The sequence below is a fragment of the Muscardinus avellanarius genome, assembly GCF_963383645.1.
Source record: "Muscardinus avellanarius genome assembly, chromosome: 1".
NCBI classification, from domain to species: Eukaryota; Metazoa; Chordata; class Mammalia; order Rodentia; family Gliridae; genus Muscardinus; species Muscardinus avellanarius.
The window spans coordinates 109,221,427-109,246,505 of record NC_137786.1 but is presented as its reverse complement, the minus strand read 5'-3'; the positions used below and the strand labels follow the sequence as shown (position 1 = coordinate 109,246,505).

Below are 25,079 nucleotides of genomic sequence, written 5' to 3'. Positions count from 1 at the left end.
TGAGTAGGTGAGGTGTTATGGAGACAGCTTGCCAGGGTGGGCAGCACAGATGACTAGCAGGTGGGGAGGGAGGAGGTGGGAGGCAAATGTGCAGATCCAAGATCTGAGAAAGAGGGTGATGGAGGCTGATCCTGGGCTGCAGAGTTGCGGTTACAGTCACGAGGTTTCTCAAAATTCAAAGGGAGAGAACAGAGAACCCGCCAAGAGGAAAGTGTCCAAGACAGACTGCAAGAAGAGCATGAGGGATGGGAGAGGATGTGACCATCTTTTGGGAAACACAACATGCCACAGTGTGAGGATGTGAGGAACAGCAGGGAACACAGTGTGGCTGAAACGGAGTGGGAGGAGTGGGAAGAGTGGGGTGGGCGAGGCAGTGGGGAATTGTCCAGCTGGAGCTGATACATGATGGTGAGGGCCTTTTGTGTTATCCTAAATGAAATAGAAAGCTAATGACAGACTTCAAGAAAGGATGCAACCTAATCTTATGTGTTAGTAAAGTTACTGGGGCTTCTGTTTGGAGAAGGATTGAAGGAGGCAAAGATGGAAGCAGGGGATCCAGAAAGCAAGCTACTGCAGTCAACCTGGCTTAGGGTGGAGAGCAGAGGACAAGTGCAGATGTATTTTGGAGGTAGAATCATCCAGTTTTCCGGGCGTGGTGGTGCACACTTGTAATCCTAGCATTTGGGAGGCTGAGATAGATGGATCGCAGTTGCAGTTCGAGGCCAGCCTCAGCTACTACTTAGTGAGGCCCTTTGCAACTCAGTGAGACTCTGCCTCAAAAAATAAAGAATTAAAAAACAGGGCTGGGCGTGTAGCTTGGAGGTAGAATGCCCCTGGGTTCCATCCCCAGTACTGCAAAAAAAAAAAAAATCATTCAGTTTTGCTGATGGGATTGGTGGAGGATGGGAATGTTAAAGCAAAGGGTCATCTGAAGGATGATGACTTCTAGGTGTCTTGAGCACCTAGGTTCATGGTGTGAAGGAAAAGGTTTTTTGTGTATGTGTATGGGCTTTTTTGTGTATGTGTATGGGCTGGTGAGTACTAGTGGGGATGAAGTTTGGAGAATTAGGAATAGAGTTGTATATATGACTAATAAGGGGAAGAGGTCTGAGCTGAAGATATGCACTCTGGAAGACTTAGGAAGGTTTTTCCCTCATTGTGCTGAAGGCTTTGAAGTTGGGTGTATGCCTTTGATTTTCCTACAGGAGCAGATCCCTGGGCTGATGGCTAGCGAGCAGCAGATTGGAAGGGGTGAGGTGGAATTAACTTTGCATTATAGGAATAAACTCTGTTTGACCATGGTTTATGTACATTGTTGGGTTCAGTTTGCTCATATTTTCTTAAATTTTTAAGAAAAAATTAAAAAATTTTTGCATCTTTGTTCATGAATGATATTCATTAATAAAGGACTTTTGTACTGTTTTATTATTGAGTTTTGAGAGTTATTTTTATACATTTTCTCTGTTAAATACATGATTTCTGCTCATCTGTGGTGTCTTCATTTTTACAAAGTATCTATGTCTTCATTCTCATCACAGTGTCTTTTGGTGAACAGAAGTTCTTTATTTTGATGAATTCCAGTTTATCTAAATTATTTTGTCATGCTTTTAGTATAATGTCTATAAAATCTTTGCCAAACTTAAGATCACAGAGATTTTCCTCTTTAAAAATTTTATTTTGTGGTTCTAGGGATTAAGCCCAGAGGCATTCTACTTCTAAGGTATACCCCCAGTCTTATTTTATTTTGAAACAGGGCCTCACAAAATTGCTGAAAGCCTTGCTAAGTTTCTGAGACTGGGATTGAAGCCACAATCCTTCTGTCTCAGCCTACCAAGTACTAGGATTACAAGCATATACAACCATGCCCAGCTAAGATTTAAAAAAAATTTATTGGTGCATTATATTCATATATCATATTGGGGTAAAAAACTTGTGTGGACATACATGTACACATCACCCATTTAGCCCCTACCCAATTCCCATCCCAATCCCTCCCCATCCTTCCTTCCCTTGCTTGGCTTAGTGGTTGACTTCTATGTGTTTAAGTACATTATGTGTTTTAGAGAATTTCCTTCTTTCCTCATCCCATTCCCTCATTTAGGTTGTCTTGTTTGCTCCTCTATAGGATTTCCTTTTTCATCTAGAGTTCCTCCTATGACTCATTTCTCCTTAGCTTTCACATATTAGGGAAAGCATTTGATTTCTTACTTTGTGATTGACTAATCTCGCTTAGCATAATGTCCTCCAGTTCCATCCATTTCCCTGGAAATGATGTAATTGGGTTTTTTTTTAAATGGCTGAGTAAAATTCCATTGTGTACATATCCCACAGTTTTGTAATCCATTCATCTGTTGGTGGACATCTTGGCTGGTTCCATAGTTTGGCTATGGTGAATTGTGCAGCTATGAACATAGATATACATGCATTAGTTTGGTACTTTGTTTTCCTTTCTTTTGGGTAGATACCCAGAAGTAGTATTGCTGGATCAAACGGTAGATTTGTTCCCATTCTTCTGAGGATTCTCCATACTGTTTTCCAAAGTGGTTGCACTAATTTGCAATCCCACCAACAATGTTTTAGAGTTCCCACTTCTCCACATCCTCACCAGATTTGTTGTTGTTTGTGTTTTGAATGATTGCCATTCTAGTTGGAGTTAGGTGAAATCTCAGGGTAGTTTTGATTTGCATCTCTCTGATTGCCAGTGATGTTGAGCATTTTTCCATGCATTTATTGGCCATTTGAGTTTCTTCTTTCATGAAGTGACTATTTAGTTCACTTGCCCATTTTTTGATTGGATGATTTGTTTTCTTAGTGTTGAGTTTCTTGAGTTCTCTTTATATTCTAGATATTAGTCCTCTATTGGAGGGGTAGGTGGCAAAAATCTTCTCCCATTTTGTTGGCTCTTGGTTGAGGTTCTTCATAGTTTCCTTTGCTGAACAGAAGCTCTTCAGTTTCAGCAATCCCACGTATTGATTCTCCTTTTAATTTGTTGTGCCTTTGGGGTCTTGTTGAGAAAGTGTTTATCTGTGCCTATGTGTTACAGTGTTGGACCTATGCCCTCTTCAAGGAGCTTCAAGGTCTCTGGTTTGATTTCCAAATCTTTGATCCATCTTGAATTGACTTTTGTACAGGGTGAGAAAGTGGGATTAATTTCCAGTTTTCTGCATATGGTTAATCAGTTTTGCCAACACCATTTGTTGAAGAGGCTATCTTTTTTCCAGTGTATGTTTTTGGCCCCTTTGTCAAAAATCAATTGACTGGAAGTGTGTGAGCTTGTTTCTGGGTCTTCTTTTCTGCTCCATTGGTCTATGTACCTGTTTTGTCCCAGTACCATGCTGTTTTTATTACAATGGCTGTGTAGTATAGTTTAAAGTTAGGTATTGTGATTCCTCCTGCATGGTTTTTGTTGCTGAGAACTACCTTGGCTCTTCTGGGCTTTTTGTTACTCCAGATAAATTTAAGAACTGATTTTTCTATGTCTGTGAGAAATGATCTTGGTAGTTTAATGGGCAGTGTGTTGAATCTGTAGATCACTTTTGGAAGGATGGCCATTTTAATGATATTTATTCTGCCAATCCATGAACATGGGAGATCTTTCCATCTTGTAAGATCTTCTTCAATTTCTGTTTTCAATGTTCTATAATTTTCTTTGTAGAGATGTTTTACCTCCTTGGTTAAGTTTATTCCTAAGTATTTTATATTTTTGTGGGAGATCCTGAGTGGAAGTGTTTTCTGAATTTCTTTTTTAGTGGATTTATGGTTGGTGTACAAGAAAGCTTCTGATTTTTTAAGATTGATTTTGTATCCAGATACTTTGCTGAATTTGTTGATCAGTTCTATAAGGTTGAGTTTTTTTTTTAAATATAGTTTCATGTCATCTGAAAATAGTGAAAGTTTGAGTTCTTTGCCTATTTGTACTCCTTTGATTTCCTTTTATTGCCTTATTGCTCTGGCTAGAGTGTCTAGTACTATATTGAAGAGAAGTGGTGATAATGGACATCCTGGTCTCATTCCTGTTTTTAATATGATGTTGGCAGTGGGCTTATTGTAGGTTGCTTTTATGATGATATTGAGATATGTTCCTTCTATTCCAATTCTCTGCAGTGTTTTTATCATAAATGGATGTTGGGTTTTATCAAATGATTTTTCAGCATCTATTGAAATAATCATGTGATTTTTGTCTTTGATTCTGTTTATATGATGAATTACGTGGATTGATTTTTGTATGTTGTTCCAGCCTTGCACCCCTGGGATGAACTATACCTGTTCATGGTGTATGATTTTCTTTATGTGGTTTTGAATGCGTGTTGCTAGTATTTTGTTTAATAGTTTTGCATACAAGTTCATCAGAGATATAGGCCTGTAGTTGTGATGTTGGCTTCATAGAATGTATTTGGGAGGATCCCGGTTTTTTCTATCTTACGAAATAGTTTGAGGAGTATTGGGGTTAGCTCTTCTATAAAGGTTTTATAGAATTCACTTGGGAAACCATCTGGTCCTGGGCTTTTCTTTGATGGTAAGCTCTTTATTGCTGTTTTAATCTCTTGGATTGTTATTGGTTTAAGTCATCTATATCTTCTTGATTCAATTTAGGAAGGTTGTATTTCTAGAAAGTTGTCAGTTTCCTCCAGATTTTCCATTTTGTTGGAGTATAGTTTTCAAAGTAGTTTCATTTCATTATGGTCTGAAATGACACAGGGAAATATGTAACATTTTTTTGAATTTGCTAGTGCTCATTTTGTGTCCCAGGATGTGATCTATTCCAATTATTCTTAGGTTAGCTCTCTTAAAATGGGCCCATATTTCTTCAATATCAGATTCCTCCTGCCAGATTTTTTTTCTAAATTAGAAACTATGCATTCATTTTTGGAGTGATCATCTTCTGGAGCGAGATTCTATTCTCCATGTGGTTTAATCTGTTGTTTATACTTTGAATTGAGGCCTTTACTTCAATGATTGCATCCTTTATCTCTTTTTGACTCTCTCTGAATTCTTTTCAAAAGTCCTGTATTATTTCTACAGTTATTTTTCTGATTTGATCTTCTAGAGATCTCTGAATTTCTGTGTTATCAGGTTCTGATGTTGTGGGGTTGTGGGCACTCATTGCTCCATTGTTATTTCTCTTTCCCATGATTTCAGAACTTTGTGCCTTTTCTGGGTTCTTTCCTGGGTCACTATGATTTCACTTAGGGTGCTCTGGATCTTGAGTCTATAGTATCTCAGACACCACTACTCCTTTACTGGGTTATATCACAAAGTCTCAGACCCAGGGAGTCAACTGAGGCTGCTTGAGACCATGGGGGTGCCAGGCTGCGTGTTCTCCGGCGGGGAGCTGCAACTATGGTGTGATATCTCTGCTGCTGCCACGCCCCCACTGGGTTGGACTGCAAAAATCTCCGACCCAGGGAGACTATCTGTGCAAGTCCCTGGGAGTGCAGTACTGGGATTTCTCCTCTAGGGGCCGCAATTTGACTCACGGTTGTTGAGTGTGCTGATGGAGTTGTAGTGGACTCGGTGAACTTGCTGCTGCCACCGCTGGCAATATGGTGTCACTGCCACACCCTTGGCCGTGAGGCTGGCGTATTTCTGGTTTTGAGCTCCGCTCTGAGTCCCTGCAGGGTGAGCTGGGCCTGGCCCCTGGGAGCTTTAGACGCTCCTTGCTCTGAAAATACTGCTGAATTCTGACTGTTTGTTCCACAGCTGCTCACCTCCGCTCGCTGTCCACCCTTCCTCTCTGGAACCTGGTGGCTTGTTGAGTGCACTGGTCTGGAGCCGTCTGGTGAACTCGCTGCTGCCACCGGCAGTATGGCAGTGCTGCTACGTCCTCTGCCGTGAGGCCAGCATATCTCCTCTCTGGTTTTGAGCTCAGTTCTGAGTCCCCCTCCTCTCTGGAGCCTGGTGCTACGAGGGAAGATGGCACCAGTGCGGCTCCGCACCGCAGCTCCGGCCACGGCACTGTAGGCTTGTTTCTTTTCTGGTGTCTGGTTATTCTTCCAGCCCTCTTTTTCTCTGTCCCTGGTTTTTACAGTTTTTATTTGTCTGGTGATGGTGTTTTCTGGCTATGAAAGGTGCTGATTTTGTGGTAACAGAGATCGATTGTTAGCGGGACTCGTAAGCGCCACTTTTCTCCATTGCCATCTTCCCGGAAGTCCTAAGATGGAGATTTTAAATAAGAAAATATCTTCTATTTTCTTTTAAAGCTGGATTTGACTAAAACCTGTTTTTCTGTCAATTTGACTTCAAGCATTTGTGGGGCAGAGGAGCACTAGAGCTTAGCACTAGAGCTTAGCCATGTGGCGACAGTTTCATTTGGTAATAATGTCTGTCTGTCTGTCTTTCTCTCTCACCTGTGTTCTCCCTTGAATGTGCATCTACATCCCTAAATAAATCTGTCTCTAACTGGTACGTGCTGAAATTCTTTTTCCATCACAAATGCCAAGTATCAAATTTGTTCTAGGTTGCAGTCCTCTTTTCCAGGAATTCTTCCAGTGACAGAAACATTAACAAACTGCAAAATGACTCATTGTCAGCCAGGTGTGGTGGCGCATGCTTGTAATCCCAGCATTCGGGAGGCTGAGACCGGAGAATCACGGTTCATGGACAGCCTCAACTACTTAGTGATTCCCTTCACAACTCAGTCAGACCCTGTTTCAAAAATGCTAAAAAAAAAAAAAAAAAAAAAAAATAGAGCTGGGGGTGTAGCTTGGAGGTACAATGCCCTTGGGTTCCATCCCAAGTACGCCCCCCCCCCCAAAAAAAAGAGACTCATATAGGAAGTGACAGCATAGAATTTTCTTCTGTATTTGAACACACACACACACGGGTTGAGCTGTTCATGGGGGACTTAGAATGGTGGGCTGGCCTGTGTTGACCTGCTCTGGGCTGCCCCTTGTAATTTCTGGGATCCTCTGGGAGATGTTGGGAACAAAAGCTGATCCAGCATATCTAGACATGAATTCACTTTGTACTTTCCTGAGGTCTGGGAAAGTTGGGAGGCAGCAAATGATCATCGTGTTCTTTCCGGGGTGTTCACACAAGTGAGTTGGTGGGGCTGGCTCTGGAATGTGTGTGCCTGGTTATCAGGGTTCCAATTTCAGTTTGTTCCACTGTCAAGGAAGTGAGGTCACTTTCTGGAGTCCCTTTACCTGAATCTCTTCCTCACACAACACCACTCCAAAGGGTCCTTGAAATGCTGACTGTTCTCTTCTCCCCATGATATGTGCACAACTGGACAGAGTTACACTGATACACCCTACCCCACCATCCCCAGGCAGGCCCGGGTGTAGCCATTGCCTGAGTTCTGGGGAGAAAGTGTTTTGTTACTAGATAGGAATCTGAGAAGATCCCCAGGAGGGGGAAGGGCACCTCAACTCAGCCCTGGCAGGTCCTCCACTTACTTTTCAGGATAAATACTCAAAAGGGAGGAATGCAGGCACTGGGGACTGAGACACTTTAGGGTCAACACCTGCAATCTCTTAAGAGATGCTAATTTTGAGAAGGGATTTAAGTCCTTACCTGGTTACAAAATGGTGATTTAAATTAAGCTACTCCTTTGACAGAAAAGATACAATTGTATTTTCACAGGCTCTGCTATTTATTTATTTATTTATTTATTTATTTATTGTTGCGGGTCTGGAGATGGAACCCAGAGGCATTTGACCTCCGACCTACACCCCCTGCCCAATTTTTTATTCTTTATTTTGAAACAGGGTCTCACTAAGTTGCAGAGGGCCTCACTAAGTCGCTGAGGCTGTTCGCCAACCGAGATCCTTAGGTCTCAGCCTCCTGAATGCTGGGATTACAAGTGTGCGCCACCACGCCCGGCTCAGGCTCTGCTTTGTAAAGGAAACTTTGTAAATAGTGAACACAAGGGGGTGATGTGCCTTGTGAGTTCAGTTCCCTTAATCTTGGAGCACTGGTTGCAGGTCGGGTGCTCTGGTTCTTTCAGGAATTCTAGGTTGATGTCTTTTAGTTAAGAGTTTGGAATATATCTATATTCAATATTTCTCCTGGGCTTTATTTAGTCTGAAAAAATTGTGTAAACTAGTTATGTATGTAGGCATGAATAATCCAGACACACTACTTTTAAGATTTATAGACTTTTTATGATTTATGTCTGGAAGAAAACAGGCTTGGGGAGTAAAGGTGGGTATATTCATGGAGCTTCTTAGATTTAAAGTTACAGTCTATCTTCCCTTCCCTGTTGGTCTTTCTTCTACCTATCCTTATTTTTTCTAACCTGCATCAGTCCTTTTATAACAAGTCCAAGCTTTTTGCTCCAATGGAGGGAGAGGGACTCTGCAGTAGGAAACAACTTTAGGAGAAAGATATTTTACTGATATGTAAACTGGAAAGTTGGGGCTGGTTCCTTTATTCCATAAAGTAGAGACGCAAATTTACCGGCCAAGGGACAAATAAGGATCCTAGAAAGGAGGAAGCCTTGCGTGAGAAGCCGGTTGGCCCGCGCGGAGGCGGGCGCACGGCATGCTGGAACTTGTAGTCCCTTCCGGGGCGGAAGCGCGCATGCGTAGGGTGGCCGCTCCTCCAGGCGCAAGCGCGAGTGGCGGCGCGGGCGGTCGCTCCCAGGCCGTTCTTCGGCGGCTCGGAATGGCGATGCCCATGACCGCCCTGGGCCCGTCGGCCCTGGGCCCAAGCGGCCCCGGCGCCATGGCCTCCTGGTGCTCGGTGAGCAGCGGCCCGTCGCGCTACGTGGTCGGGATGCAGGAGCTGTTCCGGGGACACAGCAAGACGCGCGAGTTTCCGGCGCACAGCGCCAAGGTGCACTCGGTGGCCTGGAGCTGCGACGGTCGCCGCTTAGCCTCGGGGTCCTTCGACAAGACGGCCAGCGTCTTCCTGCTGGAGAAGGACCGGTTGGTGAGCGAGTGGGGCCAGGGGGTGGGCAGGGAGAGGGCCGCGGGGGCGCGAGGTGCGGCGAGGGGAGGCCGGGCGTGCGGAGGCGAGCGCGGCGCGGGAGGGCGGAGCGGGCGGGAGGAAGCCGCGGGAGGCGGTGGCGGGCCCGCGCGCCGAGGGCCGGCGGGAGGTCTGGCGAGGGTCCCGGGCAGTGGGGGGAGGACCTGGGGTGGAGTGGCTAGAGGCTGTGGGTGAGGAAGCCCCTCTTTGGATGTGGTGGAGCGTCCTTTGGGAATGGGCAGGTGGATTAGAGTAAGGGTAGAAAACCAGAAAGAAGGAAGGAGGCCAGGAAGGGCCAGAGTAAGAGCACTGATGTGGAAGTACAGAGCAGTTCAGAGTGACAAGGAGGAGAAGGAAGGGAAGGTAATGAGAGTTTTGGAGAAAGGATTTGGAAGGCCTAGATTCTTTTGAATTATCCAGATCTTTGTTGGTCACAAGATACCTTGGCTTGAATAAGGTTAAGTTGCATGTGGAGGCAGGTACATTTGTGTGAAGTGACTTTTGGATTCTGTCATTTCAGGTCAAAGAAAACAACTATCGAGGACACGGGGATAGTGTGGATCAGCTCTGTTGGCATCCAAGTAATCCTGACCTCTTTGTCACCGCATCTGGCGATAAAACCATTCGTATTTGGGATGTGAGGACTACAAAATGCATTGCCACTGTGAACACTAAAGGTGACTATTCAGAGAGAGGGTGACAGGGAGATAAGCTACTTGTTATTTATAACAAACCCAGGTTACTTATTCAGCAACCATTTACTGAATAAAAGAACTTCTTTTGTGTTCTGTTAGATAAGGGTTATCCTCAGCTGAATTAAGATAGCCTCCACCTCGTGGGACCTCATGATTTCATGCGGAGAGAGAAACATAAGCATAAAAATAATATAATATGGCATGGCTCGTTTTATTATTATTATTGTTATTGTTATTTTTGTACTGGGGATTGAACCCAGAGGTATTCTACCTCCGAGCTACCCCCAGCCTGATTTTTTTTTCTTATTTGGAAGCAGGGTCTCACTAGATTTCTGAGAGCCTTGCTAAATTGCTGAGGATGGCTTTGAACCCGAGATCCTCCTGCTCAGCCTCCCAAGTACTGGGATTACAAGTGTGCGCCACCACACTTGGCCATGGCTAATTTTATAATAGGGGTGTCTAGAAGACCTACTTCAAATGGAAATGTATGTGTACCTAGGGGAGATAAGGAAGGCCTCATAGAATTTGAGCACTTTTCTTAAGTAGCCATAATAATATGGTGGACAGAGTGCAGTGGGTGAGGATTAGGAGAAGTATTTCTAGGAGGGAAAAGTATGTGAAAGGCATGGAGAATTCAGGAAATTCTCTTTAAATTAGTTTAGAATGGCTGAAGTTTAGAGTGGTTGAAGCTTGGATGATCTTGGTGGTCTGGAAGAAAACCAGGAAGTTATGCAGTACATTTATAAGCTGTGTTCTTACTAGGTATTCTACTGTAAATCTTGAAGTCAATATCATAATTGACTGTAAGGTATTAATTATAAGATGCATCAATATTTTATGTGCCGTTAGGAAAGAAAGTGGTCAGATAACCATGGTACACCCAAGATTTTGAGAAGAATTCTGTTAACATTTTTAAGATCCACCTTACTATTAAAATGAAAAAAGTTGCATTTTTAGAATTGATAAAGTTGACATTATTAATTGATGTGTTCAGTGTGGACTATGGGACTTTGTTGACAAGACATATCTTGAGGTAGAATGATATGGTGTGTTCCCCAAGTGTACAACTCCTAAGACATGAGTCATTCAGGTGGTACATAGATGAACATTAAAAACCTGCTATGTGCTAGGTGTATGGTGCATGCCTATAATCCTAGTACTTGAGAGGCTGAGACAGGAGCATCACAGGTTTGAGGCCAGCCTCAGCAACTTAGCAATATCCTGTTTCAAAAGGAAAAGGGCCGGGAGTGTAGCTCAGAGGTAGAATGCCTCTGGGTTCAGCTTCTAGTACCAACTAACCAATCAACCAAACAAACCTGTTATGTATATATTTTCATGCTTATTAAAAGAACTAGCTCATAGAATTTATTGTTCATTTGAAGCTCAATTTAAGTAAATCTTTTTTTTTTTTTGAGTCAGTTTTAAGAACAGTCTTGAATAAAGCTGGGTGTGGTGGTGTACACTTGTAATTCCAGTATTTGGAATGCTGAGACAGGAGGATCACAGGTTACAGCCAGCCTCATCAATTTAGTAAATCCTTGTTTCCAAGTAATGATTAAAAAAAATAGGGCTAGGGGTGAACTCAGAGATAGAATGCTCCTGGGTTTGATCCCTAGTACTATCAGGAAAAAAATCTTGAGTAAAGAAAAGTATAACTGTTACATGGGTAGGCCAGAAATTGGGAAGTAGTATATAGGAGTAAGAATCAATCTGGCTTTGGTGTCAAATCTAGGCTTCAATCTTGGCTCTCTGAGTTTATAGCTTTGACTTTTTTTTTTTTTTTTTTTTTTTTTTTGAGCCTGGTGATGGAACCCAGGGGCATTCACCTCCGAGCTACACCCCCTGCCCTATTTTTTATTCTTTATTTTGAAACAGGGTCTCACTAAGTAGCTGAAGCTGTCCACGAACCGCAATCCTCCTGTTTCAGCTTTCTGAATGCTGGGATTATAAGCCTGTGCCACCACGCCTGGCTAACTGACATTTTGGTTCTTATTGTCTATTCCTTCATCTGTGGATATAAAGTGTACCCTATAGAAGTATTGTGAGGATGAAAGGGGAAATTTGTAGATGAATGCGTTGGACTCAGAGCTGATATTTCATGAGTGCTAGTTCCTTCCACTAGGACTTTAACAAATGAGCTCTGAAAATAGCTCTGGTCTTCTTTCTAGGATAGAAAAATAAACTTCTGGAGGATTCTGGGCAGATTATCATGCTGATTATATCTGGGTTCCCAGGGGAGAACATTAACATCTGCTGGAGTCCAGATGGACAGACCATTGCTGTAGGAAACAAGGATGATGTGGTGACCTTTATTGATGCCAAGACGCACCGTTCCAAAGCAGAGGAGCAGTTCAAGTTTGAGGTCAACGAAATTTCTTGGAACAACGACAATAACATGTTCTTCTTGACAAATGGCAATGGTTGTATCAACATCCTCAGGTGAGAGGGTTATAGTTGGGGGCCATCATTTTTTTTTTTTAAACTTTAGTTACTGGGGTTTGAACCCAGGAGAGATTTACCACTAGACTTACATCTTCAGCCTTTTTTAAAATTTTGAGTCAAGGCCTTGCTGAGTTGCTGGGATTGGCCTCAAAATTGGGATCCTCTTGCCTCAGCCTTTTGAGTAATTGGGACTATAGGCTTGTGCCATTGCTCCTGGCTGGCATTTTTTGGTGATGGGTGCCATAGCAAATACAGAGATGAGTTAGATATTAAGCCTCTCCTTAAAAGGCAAATAGTAATTAACAATTTAAAAAAATTTAGCTGCTTTTTCTTAAGGCAAAACAATAAAATCTCTTTTAATAGACCCTTTATACATCCACAGGCAATGAAATCTCAGAGTTACTCTTAGGCACATTTTTAAACCCTGCTAAATATTTGATAGTGTCAAGCTTGTGTGCCTCAAGGCTGGCATTGAGGCCAGTGATCTCAGTTTCTACCTTCTCTCTGTCTGGATCAGGGCCTGGTCATGCTGGGCATGCAGGTCTACCTTTTTTTTTTGTTTGTTTTGGTATTGGAGATTGAACCTAGGGGCATTCTACTTCTGAGCTATATACCTGGATTTTCTTTTTTAAAATTTAAAACGGGGTCTTGTTAAATTGTAGAAGGCCTCACTAAGTTGCTGAGGGTAGCCAAAAACCTGTGATCCTCCTGTCTCAGCCTCCCAAGTCCTGGGATTACAAGCATGTGCCACCATGTCCAGCTCAATTCTAGTATTTCTGTCTTCAATTCTAGCAGCTTCCTTTCCTTCAGTGAAAATAATTCTTTTACTCTCCTCTTTTCTAGATTGAAATCTAATTTGGTATCTACTTAGACTCTTATCACTCCATCATTACTTATTTTAACTGATGTAGTTCTTATTTTCTGCTCTGAGGGCTGAAAATTCACTCTTTTACAAAATAAGTCATATCTTTTTTCACATTAGTAGTTTTAGACATTATTTGCTGAAGAGTGGTCTCTTGTTGCATTTTGGTGACTATGTCTTTGTAGGCCATATCCATGTTAGCCTCCATGATCTTAACCAACACAGAGACAATGATTTCTGCTTGTTTAGTAGTAAACCCATTTTCTTCCTGCAGGCACACTAAGGTATGGGTGTCAAAGGAAAGTTTCCTTTTCCCAGCAGAGGTGAAATCTCCCCTTTTGTGCTCCAGCTGCAAGCACCCCACAGACAGGCCTAGCTCTCTCCTGGGGTGAATTGGGGGACAGCTGTCCGTGGGGCAATGTTGGCCAGCTGTTGGATGGGCACAAGCAGGAGCCACAGTTCTAACTTCTATTAGGGACACTTAAATAGCACTTTTCCTCTTAAAGCCACCTCAATTACCAAGGTTAGGGGAGGTTAGAGGTTTTTTTTACTGTACTTCTAAAGAAGGCATTTCTCATTTTGTATTGTAATTGCATGTTTACTTGTCTATGTCTCCTATTACACTGTAAATTCCATGATGATATGGACTGTGTTGAATTGCTATTGCCTAGTCTAGTGCCTGTTATATTAGGATCTCAGTAAATATTGGTTCTCTAAATGAATGAAATTGTGCAATTAAAACTCAGGTCTGTTTGATTCTATTCTATTCTTTGCTTTTTTTTTTTTTTTTTTTTTTTTTGCGGTACTGGGGATGGAACCCAGGGGCATTCTACCTCTGAGCTGCACCCCTAGCCCTAGTTTTTATTCTTTATTTTGAAACAGGTTCTCGCTGAGTTGCAAAGGGCCTCACCATGTAGCTGAGGCTGTCCTTGAACCGCGATCCTCCTGTTTCAGCCTCCCAAATGCTGGGATTACATGTGCCACCCTGATTTCTATTCTTAATATGGTCCAGATGAACAATGCAAGGCAGAGTGAAATCGATTCTGTGATAAGACACAAGTTTGCTGTGGAATCCCAAGGAAAGAACATATATTGACTATTAGGCTGAAAGAGGTATCTTCTAAGCTTGCTCTTGAAAAGTGAGTAGCATTTAAGAGCAAAAAGGAAGCGCTCAGTTGACAAAGCAGGTGTGAATGAGCATGGCTCATTTGGAGAGGAGTTAGGTCAAGGTTGATGAGGAGTGGTGACAGGTGGGGTATATGAAAAGTGGGCATGATGAAAGGAAGAGAAAGTGGAAATATAATTTGGGACCAGCTTGTAAAAGGCCTTAATTTTATGCATTCTAACTTAGGTTTTATTTTATGAGCATTGAAGATTTTTAAATCCTTTATATCATTTTTATTGTAAAACACAGATACTGAAAATTGCACATGACAAATATGTCGCTTAATGAACTATTCTTTTTTTTTTTGTTGGTGCTAGAGATCTAGAGATTGAACCCAGGGACATTCTACCTCTGAGCTATATTCCTAGCCTGATTTTTTTATTCTTTATTTTGAAACAAAGTCTCACTAAATTGCAGATGGCTTCACTAAGTAGTTGAGGCTGGCCAAGAACTCTGATTCTTCTGTCTGAGCCTCCCAAGTACTGAGATTACAAGCGTGCACCACCACACTTGGCTGAACTATTATATTCTTAACACCTATGTAACTCCACTCAGGTCAAGAAATATTACTTCTCTGCTACCTCCGGAGTCCATGCATGTGTTTTGTCCTAACCACAGCTCTTTCCCTCAAACGTAAACACGTTGGATTTCATGGTGTTTATAGTTTTATCTACCAAGAGTACATCCCTAGATTCTCTAGTTTTGCCCATTAAAAAAAAAATTTTTTTTCGGGTGTGGGGATGGAACCCAGGGGTATTCAACCTCTGTGCTACATGTACCTCAGCCCTAATTTTCATTGTTGATTTTGAAACAGGGTCTCACTGAGTTGCATAGGGCCTCACTAAGTTGCATCCCCACTAAGAATGCCCCTGGTTCCATCTCCAGTACCTCACTAAGTAGCTGAGGCTGTCCGTGAACCATGATCCTCTGGTCTCAGCCTCCTGCATGCTGGGATTACAAGCGTGTGCCACCATGCCTGGCTCATTAAAAAATTTGGTAGCTGAGCATGGTGCACATGCTTGTGATTCTAGTATTTGGGAGGCACAAACAGGAGGATCCAGGTTCTCCACCAGCCTCAACTACTTAGGCCCTCTGCAACTTAGTGAGGCCCTGTTTCAAAAATAATAAAAAATAGGGCTGGGAATGTAGCTTGGAGGTAGAATGCCCCTGGTTAAAAAAAAAAAAAAAAAAAAAAACTAATACATCTTTTGAAGCTGTTAATCTATAGGGTTCTTCTCTATTCCTTTTTTCCCTTGACATCCTAGCTGTTGACAGACAAGACTTACTAGCCTATGAAGAGAGGTTTTTTTTGTGTGTGTGGTACTGGGATGGAACCCAAGGGCCTTCTACCTCTGGGCTATACTCGCAGACCTATTTTATATTTTATTTGGAAACAGAGTCTCACTATGTTGCTGAGAGCCTCTCTAAGTAGCTGAGGCTGGCTTTGAACCTGCGCCATCCTCCTCTTTCAGCCTCCCAAGTGCTGGGATTACAAGGGTGCGCCACCATGATCGGCTTATGGAGAGACTAACCCAGTCTAGATTCTGCTGGTTTCATATGCTTGTTTATTAGTGTACTTGTATACATTCTTTTACTTATTGTTTGGTTACCCACTAATGTAGTTCATTTAGAAATGGCAGGATAAATTCTTGATTTTTTTCTGTTTGTTATCGGATAATGAATTAGTTCCTTATCACTTACAAAGATGACCACTTTAAAAAAAATCATTATTGCTGGGCGTGGTGGTGCACGCTTGTAATCCCCGCGCTTGGGAGGCGGAGACAGGAGGATCGCGCAGGTTCGAAGCCAGCTGCGCGCGCTGGCTTAGGAGACCCTGTTTCCAAAATGAAAATGTAAAAATAGGTCTGGGAGTGTAGCCCGGAGGTAGAAGGGCTTCCAGGAACCCCAGTACCACCAAAAAAAAAAAAAAATCATTATTGACTTGTGTTTAAACATAGTTGAATGTGTTTCATTTTTTTGTAATTATTATCCTTATTAAAGCTAAAATGAGCTGAGTGTGCTGGTGGACGCCTGTAATCCCAGTACTTGGGAGGCTGAGACAGGAGGATCACAGGTTTGGGGCCAGCCTCAGCTACTTAGTGAGGCTCTCCATAACTTAGTGATACTGTTTCAAAATAAAAAATAATAAATAGGGCTGGGGGTATATCTCGGAGGTGAATGCCCCTGGATTCAAACCCAATACCACACAGACATGAAAAAGCTCAAATAATTCATTTTTGGTCAATGAGACTTTCTTCGGGTTAATTTCTGAGTTCTTTTTGATATACTCCTAATAGTCTTCTGTTTCTTGCTCTCTTCTAGGATGAGATGTTCTAGGTTCATCTTGTATGCTTCCTATTCTAGACCTTTAATCAGAAAATCTTCTAGGCAGCCCTAAGTTTGCTTATAGGAAAATGATATTGAAGCTAGGGATGTCCACTGCTGCTAGATGGTCATTGTTTCTAGGCCTTTCTAGTAGGCAGAGCTTGGAAACATGTATGTATATATTTAAAGATAAAATATCTTGTGAATTCATGCTGATAACTTCCAATAGAGTTAGGTCTATAGGCTTTTACTAAACTTTTTCTGTATTACAACTGAATCTCTTTCCAAACTGAGTATTTGGTTTTTATAAGGGCACAGGAGATTATAGAATTAGTATAAACCATTGTTACTTTTTGCCATATTCCATATCAAACATACAGAGTATTTAATGATTACTGTTACCACTACCACCAGTGTGATTACTTAAAACAGTAAAATAATTGTGCTCTTTGCAGATACTTTTCCTATTTTTCCCTCATTAAAAAATAATACTGTATATTGTTAGAGTATACAGGTATTGCATATTATACTCTTTTACCCATATATAGTTTCTATGTATAGAACACACACACACACACACACACATATATATATATATACATATATACATATATATATATACACATATATACATATATACATATGTATAATTTTTTTTGTTGTTGGTACTGGGGTTCCTGGAAACCCTTCTACCTCCGGGCTACACTCCCAGACCTATTTTTGTATTTTTTAAATTTGGAAACAGGGTCTCTTAAGCCAGCACGGCTGGCTTCGAGCGATCCTCTTGTCTCTGCCTCTTAAGCATGGGGATTACAAGTGTGCGCCACCACGCCCGGCGAACTTATATGTATTTTCATCAATAGCTTTTACAGTTATAAGTCTTTAGTCATTTGGTTTTGTAAGATCTTTCCCATGTTGGGTATGCTGGCACATGCTTGTAGTCTGACCTATGAGGGAGACTGAAGCAGAAGATTTCTTGAGCCCAGAAGTTCAAGGCCAACCTGGGCAATATAGCAAGACCCTGTCTCAAAAAAGATGAAAAGTTTTCTCTAGTTAAGATTGTTCCAGAGGGTTCATGGGAACTGGAGTTACTATCATAACTTATTTATGTGCTTATAAAACTTATGTTTATTTATATTTCTCTCTTTCCCTCTCTCCCTCCCTTTCTGAGATTGAACCCGAGGGCATTCTACTTCCAAGATACAACCCCTTCCCTATTTTTTATTTAGAAACAGGGCCTCACTAAGTTGCGGAGGGCCTAAGTAGCTAAGGCTGGCCTTGAACATGTGATCCTCCTTGTCTCAGCCTCCCAAGTACTGGGATTACAAATGTGTGCCAATTCTTGACTCATATGCTTGTGCCTTTATCCTAAATATGCTACTCTTGTCTGTCTGTCTGTCTGTCTGTCTGTCTTTCTTTCTTTCTTTCTTTCTTTCTTTCTTTCTTTCTTTCTTTCTTTCTTTCTTTCTTTCTTTCTTTCTTTCTTTCTTTCTGTGTGTGCTGGGGATTGAACCCAGTGGCATTCTAACTCCAAGCCCTATTTTATTTTTCATTTGGAAACAAGGTTGCTCTAAGTTACTGTCAGCCTCACTAACTTGCTGAGGCTGGCTTTGAGCCTTTGATCTCCTGTTTTGGCCTCTTTTTTTTCCTGTGGTACTGGGGTTGGAACCTAGGGGCATTCTACCTCCGAACTTCACCCCCAGCCCTATTATTTATTTTTATTTTGAAATAGTCTTACTGGGTTGATGAGTCTCACTACAAGCATGCGCCCTCATCTCTGACTAGCTGTTTCCTTTTGACATAGAGTGTTTCTTTTTTTTTTTTTTTTTTTTTTGGTGGTATTGGGGTTCCTGGAAGCCCTTCTACCTCCACTCCCAGACCTATTTTTACATTTTTATTTGGAAACAGGGTCTCCTAAGCCAGCGCGCGCGGCTGGCTTCGAACCTGCGAGATCCTCCTGTCTCTGCCTCCCGAGCGTGGGGATTACAAGCGTGCGCCACCACGCCTGGCTGACATAGAGTGTTTCTGTCAAAGAATCTGATGATAATCTTAATTAAATTTTTAAAGTCCAATACTTTTACTAGTCTTTGGCTAGGTCTTTGGTAGTCTGGGTTCATACTCTTAGGGATGTGTTGTGCTCTTTCAATATGTGGCTTGAAGTGTTTATTTCAGGAAAGTTTTGAATTACAGTTTTGGGTATTATTGCCTAATTGTTTCCTTCTTCAGTGTCTCCTATCACTGTCTCCTATAACTGCACCACAGTTCTCTTCTGCAGACTGATTGCTGTCTTATTTTTCAGTTACCCAGAACTGAAGCCTGTGCAGTCTATCAACGCCCATCCTTCTAACTGCATCTGCATCAAATTTGACCCCATGGGGAAGTACTTTGCTACGGGAAGTGCAGATGCCTTGGTCAGCCTCTGGGATGTGGATGAGTTAGTGTGTGTGCGCTGCTTTTCCAGGTAAGCGACTCCGTTAGCACTTCCCTTGTTGGGTAAATTAATTTCACCTCATCCTGGGTAAAACTGTACTCTTTTCTTTTTGGGGTATTCTAATGTCTTTGTCCATCCTTTATTTTAGGCTAGATTGGCCTGTGAGGACACTCAGTTTTAGCCATGATGGGAAAATGCTGGCATCAGCATCGGAGGACCACTTTATTGACATAGCTGAAGTAGAGACAGGTAATGAGACTCTTCTGTCTTTCATCCCTGGACATCAGGCTTTCTCTTGTCATGTGTTTTCAAATTTGCACATCTTTACCAGCATTATAAAAAATGAATTTGCCCGCCGGGTGTTGTGGCACATGTTTGTAATCCCCACGCTTGGGAGGTGGAGACAGGAGGATTGCACAGGTTCGAAGCCAGCCTTGCTGGCTTAAGAGACCCTGTTTCCAAATAAAAATATAAAATAGGTCTGGGAGTGTAACCCGGAGGTAGAAGGGTTCCATCCCCAATACCACCAAAAAAAAATGAATTTGCCCAAGACAATCTTGTTTATGTTATGAATGTTGCTACAAGATGATGAGGGAGCAGAGTATTAGAAAAGAAAGCAGCAGGTCTGAAGGAAATTATTTAGGAAAATATTTTGCATTTTCTTATTTTCTTTGTACTGGAGATTGAACCCAGAGGCGTTCTACCTCCAAGCTCCACCCCATCCTTTTTAATTTTTTTTTTTTAAACAAGGATTTCCTAGATTTCTGAGAGTCATGTTAAGTTGCTGAGGCTGGTCTTGAACCTGCAGTCCTCCCATCTCAGACTCCCAAGTCCTAGGATTTACAGGCATATGCCACCAAGCCTAGATTTTTATTAACTTTTAATTCTTCTATTGTAAAGCATTTTGTTTTAAGTATAGAGGAGAAAAGAAAAAAGCATTTAAATGGGGGCACACACCTTTAATCCTAGTACCTGGGCGGCTGAGACAAGAGGATCACAGGTTCAAGAATAGCCTCAGCAACATAGCAAAGACTCAGCAACCTAGTGAGACCCTGTTTCAAAATAAATGATAGCCGGGTGTGGTGGCGCACGCTTGTAATCCCAGCATTCGGGAGGCTGAGACCTGGAGGATCGCGGTTCGCGGACAGCCTCAGCTACTTAGTGAGGCCCTCTGCAACTCAGTGAGACCCGGTTTCAAAATAAAGAATAAAAAATAGGGCAGGGGGTGTAGCTCAGAGGTCAAATGCCCCTGGGTTCCATCCACAGACCCGCAAAAAAAAAAAAAAAAAAAAAAAAGATAAAATAGGGCTAGGGCTGGGGGTATAGCCCGGAGATGGACTGCCCCCTAGATTCAATCCCCAGTACCACACACACACACACACACACACACACACACACACACACACACACGGCATCACCAAGGAACTGGGCTTGTTTGAACAAGCCTATAATACTGGTATGGCTGAGAAAACAGGAGGATTGTAGGTTTAAGACCAGCCTCAGCAACTTAGAGAAATCCTTTTTAAAAATAAAAGATAAAATCGGGCTGCAGAATACCCCTGAGTTTTCAGTCAGTAACACACAAATAAACACACACGCACACACGCACACACACGTGCACGCGAGATCTCTGTGAGGCCAGGGTGGCATAATTCTAGTACTTGGGAGGCTGAGACAAGAGGATTGAAGTTTGAAGATAGCCTTGGCTACCAGAGAGACCACTTCCAAAAACAGAAAGCATTATCTGCGGTCCCACCATCTAAATAAAACCTTTCTGGGAAACATCGTGTTATGTTTTGTCTTCTGCTTATATGTAAACTTGAAAAGCCTTTTTTTTTTTTAAGGTTGAAAAACATTTATTTATCTGAGACATGAATATGCAGACATGAAAGGCACAATTCTTATCTTTTTAAAAATTGTATTAAAGTTTTATTGGTGCATTTTAACTTTACATAGTAGTGAGAGTCATCATGGTACAGTTATATATACATATACGTCTGTCATGTTCAGTTACCCACTTATGATTGAGTTATTTGGGTTTTGGGTGTTACATCTTTTTAATTCTTTATGTATCCTGCACATTAATCCCCTGTGAAAGGAGTAGCTGGCAAGGATTCTTTTCTAGTCTGTAGCTCTCCAAATGCTTGTTTACTTTGCTGTACAGAAGGTTTTTAATCTGGTGGGAAAAAAACCTTTTAAAAAAATTTAAGCAATTAAAATGTTTTTACTTTAAGTAAGTTGAAAATAGAGAAATGAGAAGAGTATTATTTAAAAGAATTTTCTTAGACTTATTATTTTTTATTTTTATTTATTTATTTATTTATTTATTTATTTATTTATTTATTTTTGGTGGTACTGGGGTTCCTGGAAACCTTTCTACCTCTAGGCTACACTCCCAGACCTATTTTTTTATATTTTTATTTGGAAACAGGGTCTCTTAAGCCAGCGAGGGGCTTCAAACCTACGTGATCCTCCTGTCTCTGCCTCCCAAGCACGGGAATTAAAACTGTGCGCCACCACGCCTGGCTTGATTTTTATTTTTTTGTAGTGCTGTGGATTGAACTGAGGGGCAGCCCTTTTTTTTTTTTTTTTTTTTTTTTGTGGTACTGGGGGTGGAACCCAAAGGCTTTCTACCACCAGGCTATACTCCCAGACCTATTTTATACTTTATTTGGAAACAGGGTCTTACTAAGTTTCTGAGAGCCTCACTAAGTATCTGGGGCTAGCTTCGAACCTGTGTGATCCTCCTGTCTCAGCCTCCCAAGCGCAGGGATTACAAGTGTGCCCCACCATGCCCAGCCCTATTTTTTATTTTTATTTGAAACAGGGTCTTGCTAGGTTGATGAAAGTCTCATTACTTGCTGAGGCTATTCTTGAACCTGTGATCTTCCTGTCTCAGTCTCCCAAGTACTGGGATTACAGGCCACCACACCTGGCTAAATATGTATATTTATTTATTTATTAATTTATTTATTATTTGGTGGTACTGGGGTTCCTGGAAACCCTTCTACCTCCGGGCTACACTCCCAGACCTATATTTATATATTTTTTATTTGGAAACAGGGTCTCTTAAGCCAGCAAGGCTGACTTCGAACCTGCGCGATCCTCCTATCTCTGCCTCCCAAGCGTGGGGATTACAAGTGTGTGCCACCACGCCTGGCTTAAATATGTATATTTTAATAGCTTTGAGATATAATTTGCACATCACATAGATGGTATGTTTGAAATATACAATTCAGCCGGGCGTGGTGGCACACGCTTGTAATCCCCGCGCTTGGGAGGCGGAGACAGGAGGATCGCGCAGGTTCGAAGTCAGCCGCGCTGGCTTAAGAGACCCTGTTTCCAAAAATAAAAAAAATAGGTCTGGGAGTGTAGCCCGGAGGTAGAAGGGCTTCCAGGAACCCCAGTACCACAAAAAAAAAAAAAAAGAAATATACAATTCAAAGTATCTTGCATCTTTACATTAGTACCACAGTGTAGGCATTTTGCTACATTAATATTAACTTTTAAGATTGGAAAAGTGTTAAAGCAGAATTAAACAACAAAATTAAATTGGGGAAAATATGCACAATTTCAGTAAATAAAAAAAGGAAAGCTGGGTGTGGTGGCGCACACTTGTAATCCCAGCATTAGGGAGACTGAGACCAGAGGATCACGGTTTGCGGACAGTCAGCTACTTAGTGACATGAGGTCCTTTGCAACTCAGTGAGACCCTGTTTCAAAATAAAGAATAAAAAATAGGGCTGGGGGTGTAGCTCAGAGGTAGAATGCCCCTGGGTTCCATCCCTAGTCCTGCACAAAAGAATAAAAAAGCATTGGGAAGAAATCTTCTTGAAAGGCTTGTGATTTGGTAGATCTGTGTCTTTGGAGACAGACTAACTTAATTTGCTGTCTCTACTGCTTTGAAGTGTGATTATATTATGCTGCCTGTTTCTTTTTTTTTTTTTTTTTTGTGGTACTGGGGTTCCTGGAAGCCCTTCTACCTCCGGGCTACACTCCCAGACCTATTTTTGCATTTTTATTTGGAAACAGGGTCTCCTAAGCCAGCGCGCGGGGCTAGCTTCGAACCTGCGCGATCCTCCTGTCTCTGCCTCCCAAGCGCGGGGATTACAAGCGTGCGCCACCACGCCCGGTCCTGCCTGTTTCTTTTTAATAAAGGCAGCTTTAAAATTACTGTCTGCCTTACTGGGCTTTCCTTTGCATTCAATAAAGTATAAACCAGCCGGGTGTGGTGGCACATACTTGTAATCTCAGCATTTGGGAGGCTGAGACAGGAGGATCGTGGTTTGTGGACAGCCTCAGCTGCTTAGGCCCTTTACAACTCAGTGAGACCCTATTTCAAAATAAAAAGAATGAAAAATAGGGCCGGGGTAGAATTCTACCTGTTGCTCAGAGGTAGAATGCCCCTGGGTTCCATCCCCAGAGTTGCCAAAAAAAAATAGTGTAAAGCACCTGATGCTTAATAGGTGTTCCACACATGGTAGCTGTTGTTACAGTTTTCCCAGTTAATATGTAATAGTGGGCGAGAGCATAGGTGCTTAGGGCTACTGTTGGCATCCAGACTCTTGCCTGCTGCCTGCTGCCTTGGGACCTCTCTGTGTCTCTGCTCTCTGTAAAACAAGGTAATGATTATACGTATCCCATAGGGTTATTAGTGGATTATATGTGTATGCAGGTGAGTACTAAATGAACGTGGCCTTTTCTTAACATGCTTGCTTCCTCTTTGTTGATTTCTATAGGAGACAAGCTGTGGGAAGTGCAGTGTGAATCCCCAACCTTCACCGTGGCGTGGCACCCCAAACGACCTCTGCTGGCATTTGCCTGTGACGACAAAGATGGCAAATACGACAGCAGCCGGGAAGCTGGAACTGTGAAGCTGTTTGGGCTTCCTAACGATTCCTGAGTGGAGGACCTGATGTAGGGAGGGGAGACCTGGCAGAGACCTTTGCATAGTTCGCCCTGTTTTCTTGGACTTGGTGGGCACTCTGAATATTTGTAAGTTGGTACAAATTATACAGGTCTTTTGTGAAGCTGCCCATTCCATTTCCCTTCCAGTTTTTTGTTAAATGTTTTCACTCTTTACCCCTAGCACTATTAGCTAATGAAGACAGCAGTATGGAATTTCCTGTCTTCCCCTTTGCTGAGCGTGATGCTGCCTTGATAATACCTGGTTTGGAGGGAGGGTGGAATGGGGGTGGAAGTTTTTAATAATTAAAAAAGAAATATAAGCCAGGTGTGGCGGCACATACTTGTAATCCCAGTATCTGGGAGGCTGAGACAGGGTGATCACAGGTTCAAGCCAGTTTGGCAACTTAACAAGACTCTTAGCAACCTAGTGAGACCCTGTTTCCAAATATGCTATAAAAGCAAGCTGGGGATGTAGCTTGGAGGCAGAATGCCTCTGGGTTCAATCTCTAGTACCAAAAAAAAAAAAAAAAAAAAGGGAAAAAAGAAAAGAAAAAGAAATATATATTTAATTTTGAAGATTGTACATTTAATAAAATGACTTTTTATGGGACTTCTTTAGAAATTGTTATTGTTATGTTCTTATTATAAAGGGATATTCTAGTCTCATTTCTTTTTTTTTTTTTTGTGACACTGGAGATTGAACCCAGGGCATTCTACTTCCAAGCTTCACTCCCAGCCCTATTTTTATTGTTTATTTTGAAACAGAGTCTCACTAAATTGGGGAAGGCCTCACTATGTAGCTGAGGCTGGTCACAAACCTGCAGTCTTCCTGTCTCAGCTTCCCAAGTACTGGGATTACAAGTGTGTGCCACCATGCCCAGCTCGTATTTTCTTTTTTTAAAATCTGAGAAATAGAGTTTCCATGGCATCTGTCTAGGTTTTTTCATCTTCCAAGTTTGGATAAAGTAGTGATTCACATTACCTATCACTTAAGGAAGTAGAGGGTTTTTTTTTTTGTTTGTTTGTTTTTTTTTTTGCTTTTATCTAGTGGGACTTATAGCAACAGGAAAACAGTCATCCATGAGGAAAGACCTCTAGCTGTGGCAGACTTCCCACGCTGTCAAGATCTGTGTGTGTGTGTGTGTGTGTGTGTGTGTGTGTGTGTGTGTGTGTGTTGGTACTGGGGATAGAACCCAGGGACATTCTACCTCCAAGCTATGCCCCCTGCCTTACTTTTTATTTTGAAACAGGCTCTCAGTAAGTTGTAGAGGGCCTCACTAAGCAGCTGAGGCTGGCTGTGAACCTGCTAGCCTTCTGTCTCGGCCTCCCAAGTACTGGGAT

The 25,079-nt window shown here is 42.0% G+C and overlaps 1 protein-coding gene and 1 pseudogene across 2 annotated transcripts; one reads left to right on the top strand and one right to left on the bottom strand.

The window, feature by feature from the left end:
- Positions 1–8,607: 8,607 nt before the first annotated feature.
- Positions 8,608–23,733, top strand: THOC3 (THO complex subunit 3; the record flags this gene model as incomplete). The annotated part of the gene is made up of 6 exons (XM_080712510.1): positions 8,608–8,874; positions 9,431–9,587; positions 11,840–12,044; positions 18,699–18,860; positions 18,979–19,079; positions 23,570–23,733. 6 exons carry the CDS (start codon positions 8,608–8,610, stop codon positions 23,731–23,733), a joined length of 1,056 nt encoding a protein of 351 aa, XP_080568636.1.
- Positions 12,416–14,727, bottom strand: LOC308270795 (mitochondrial calcium uniporter regulator 1-like; annotated as a pseudogene). The gene is made up of 3 exons: positions 14,688–14,727; positions 12,819–13,338; positions 12,416–12,594 (listed from the first exon to the last, which is right to left on the bottom strand). The product of its transcript is annotated as a mitochondrial calcium uniporter regulator 1-like (transcript).
- Positions 23,734–25,079: the final 1,346 nt, after the last annotated feature.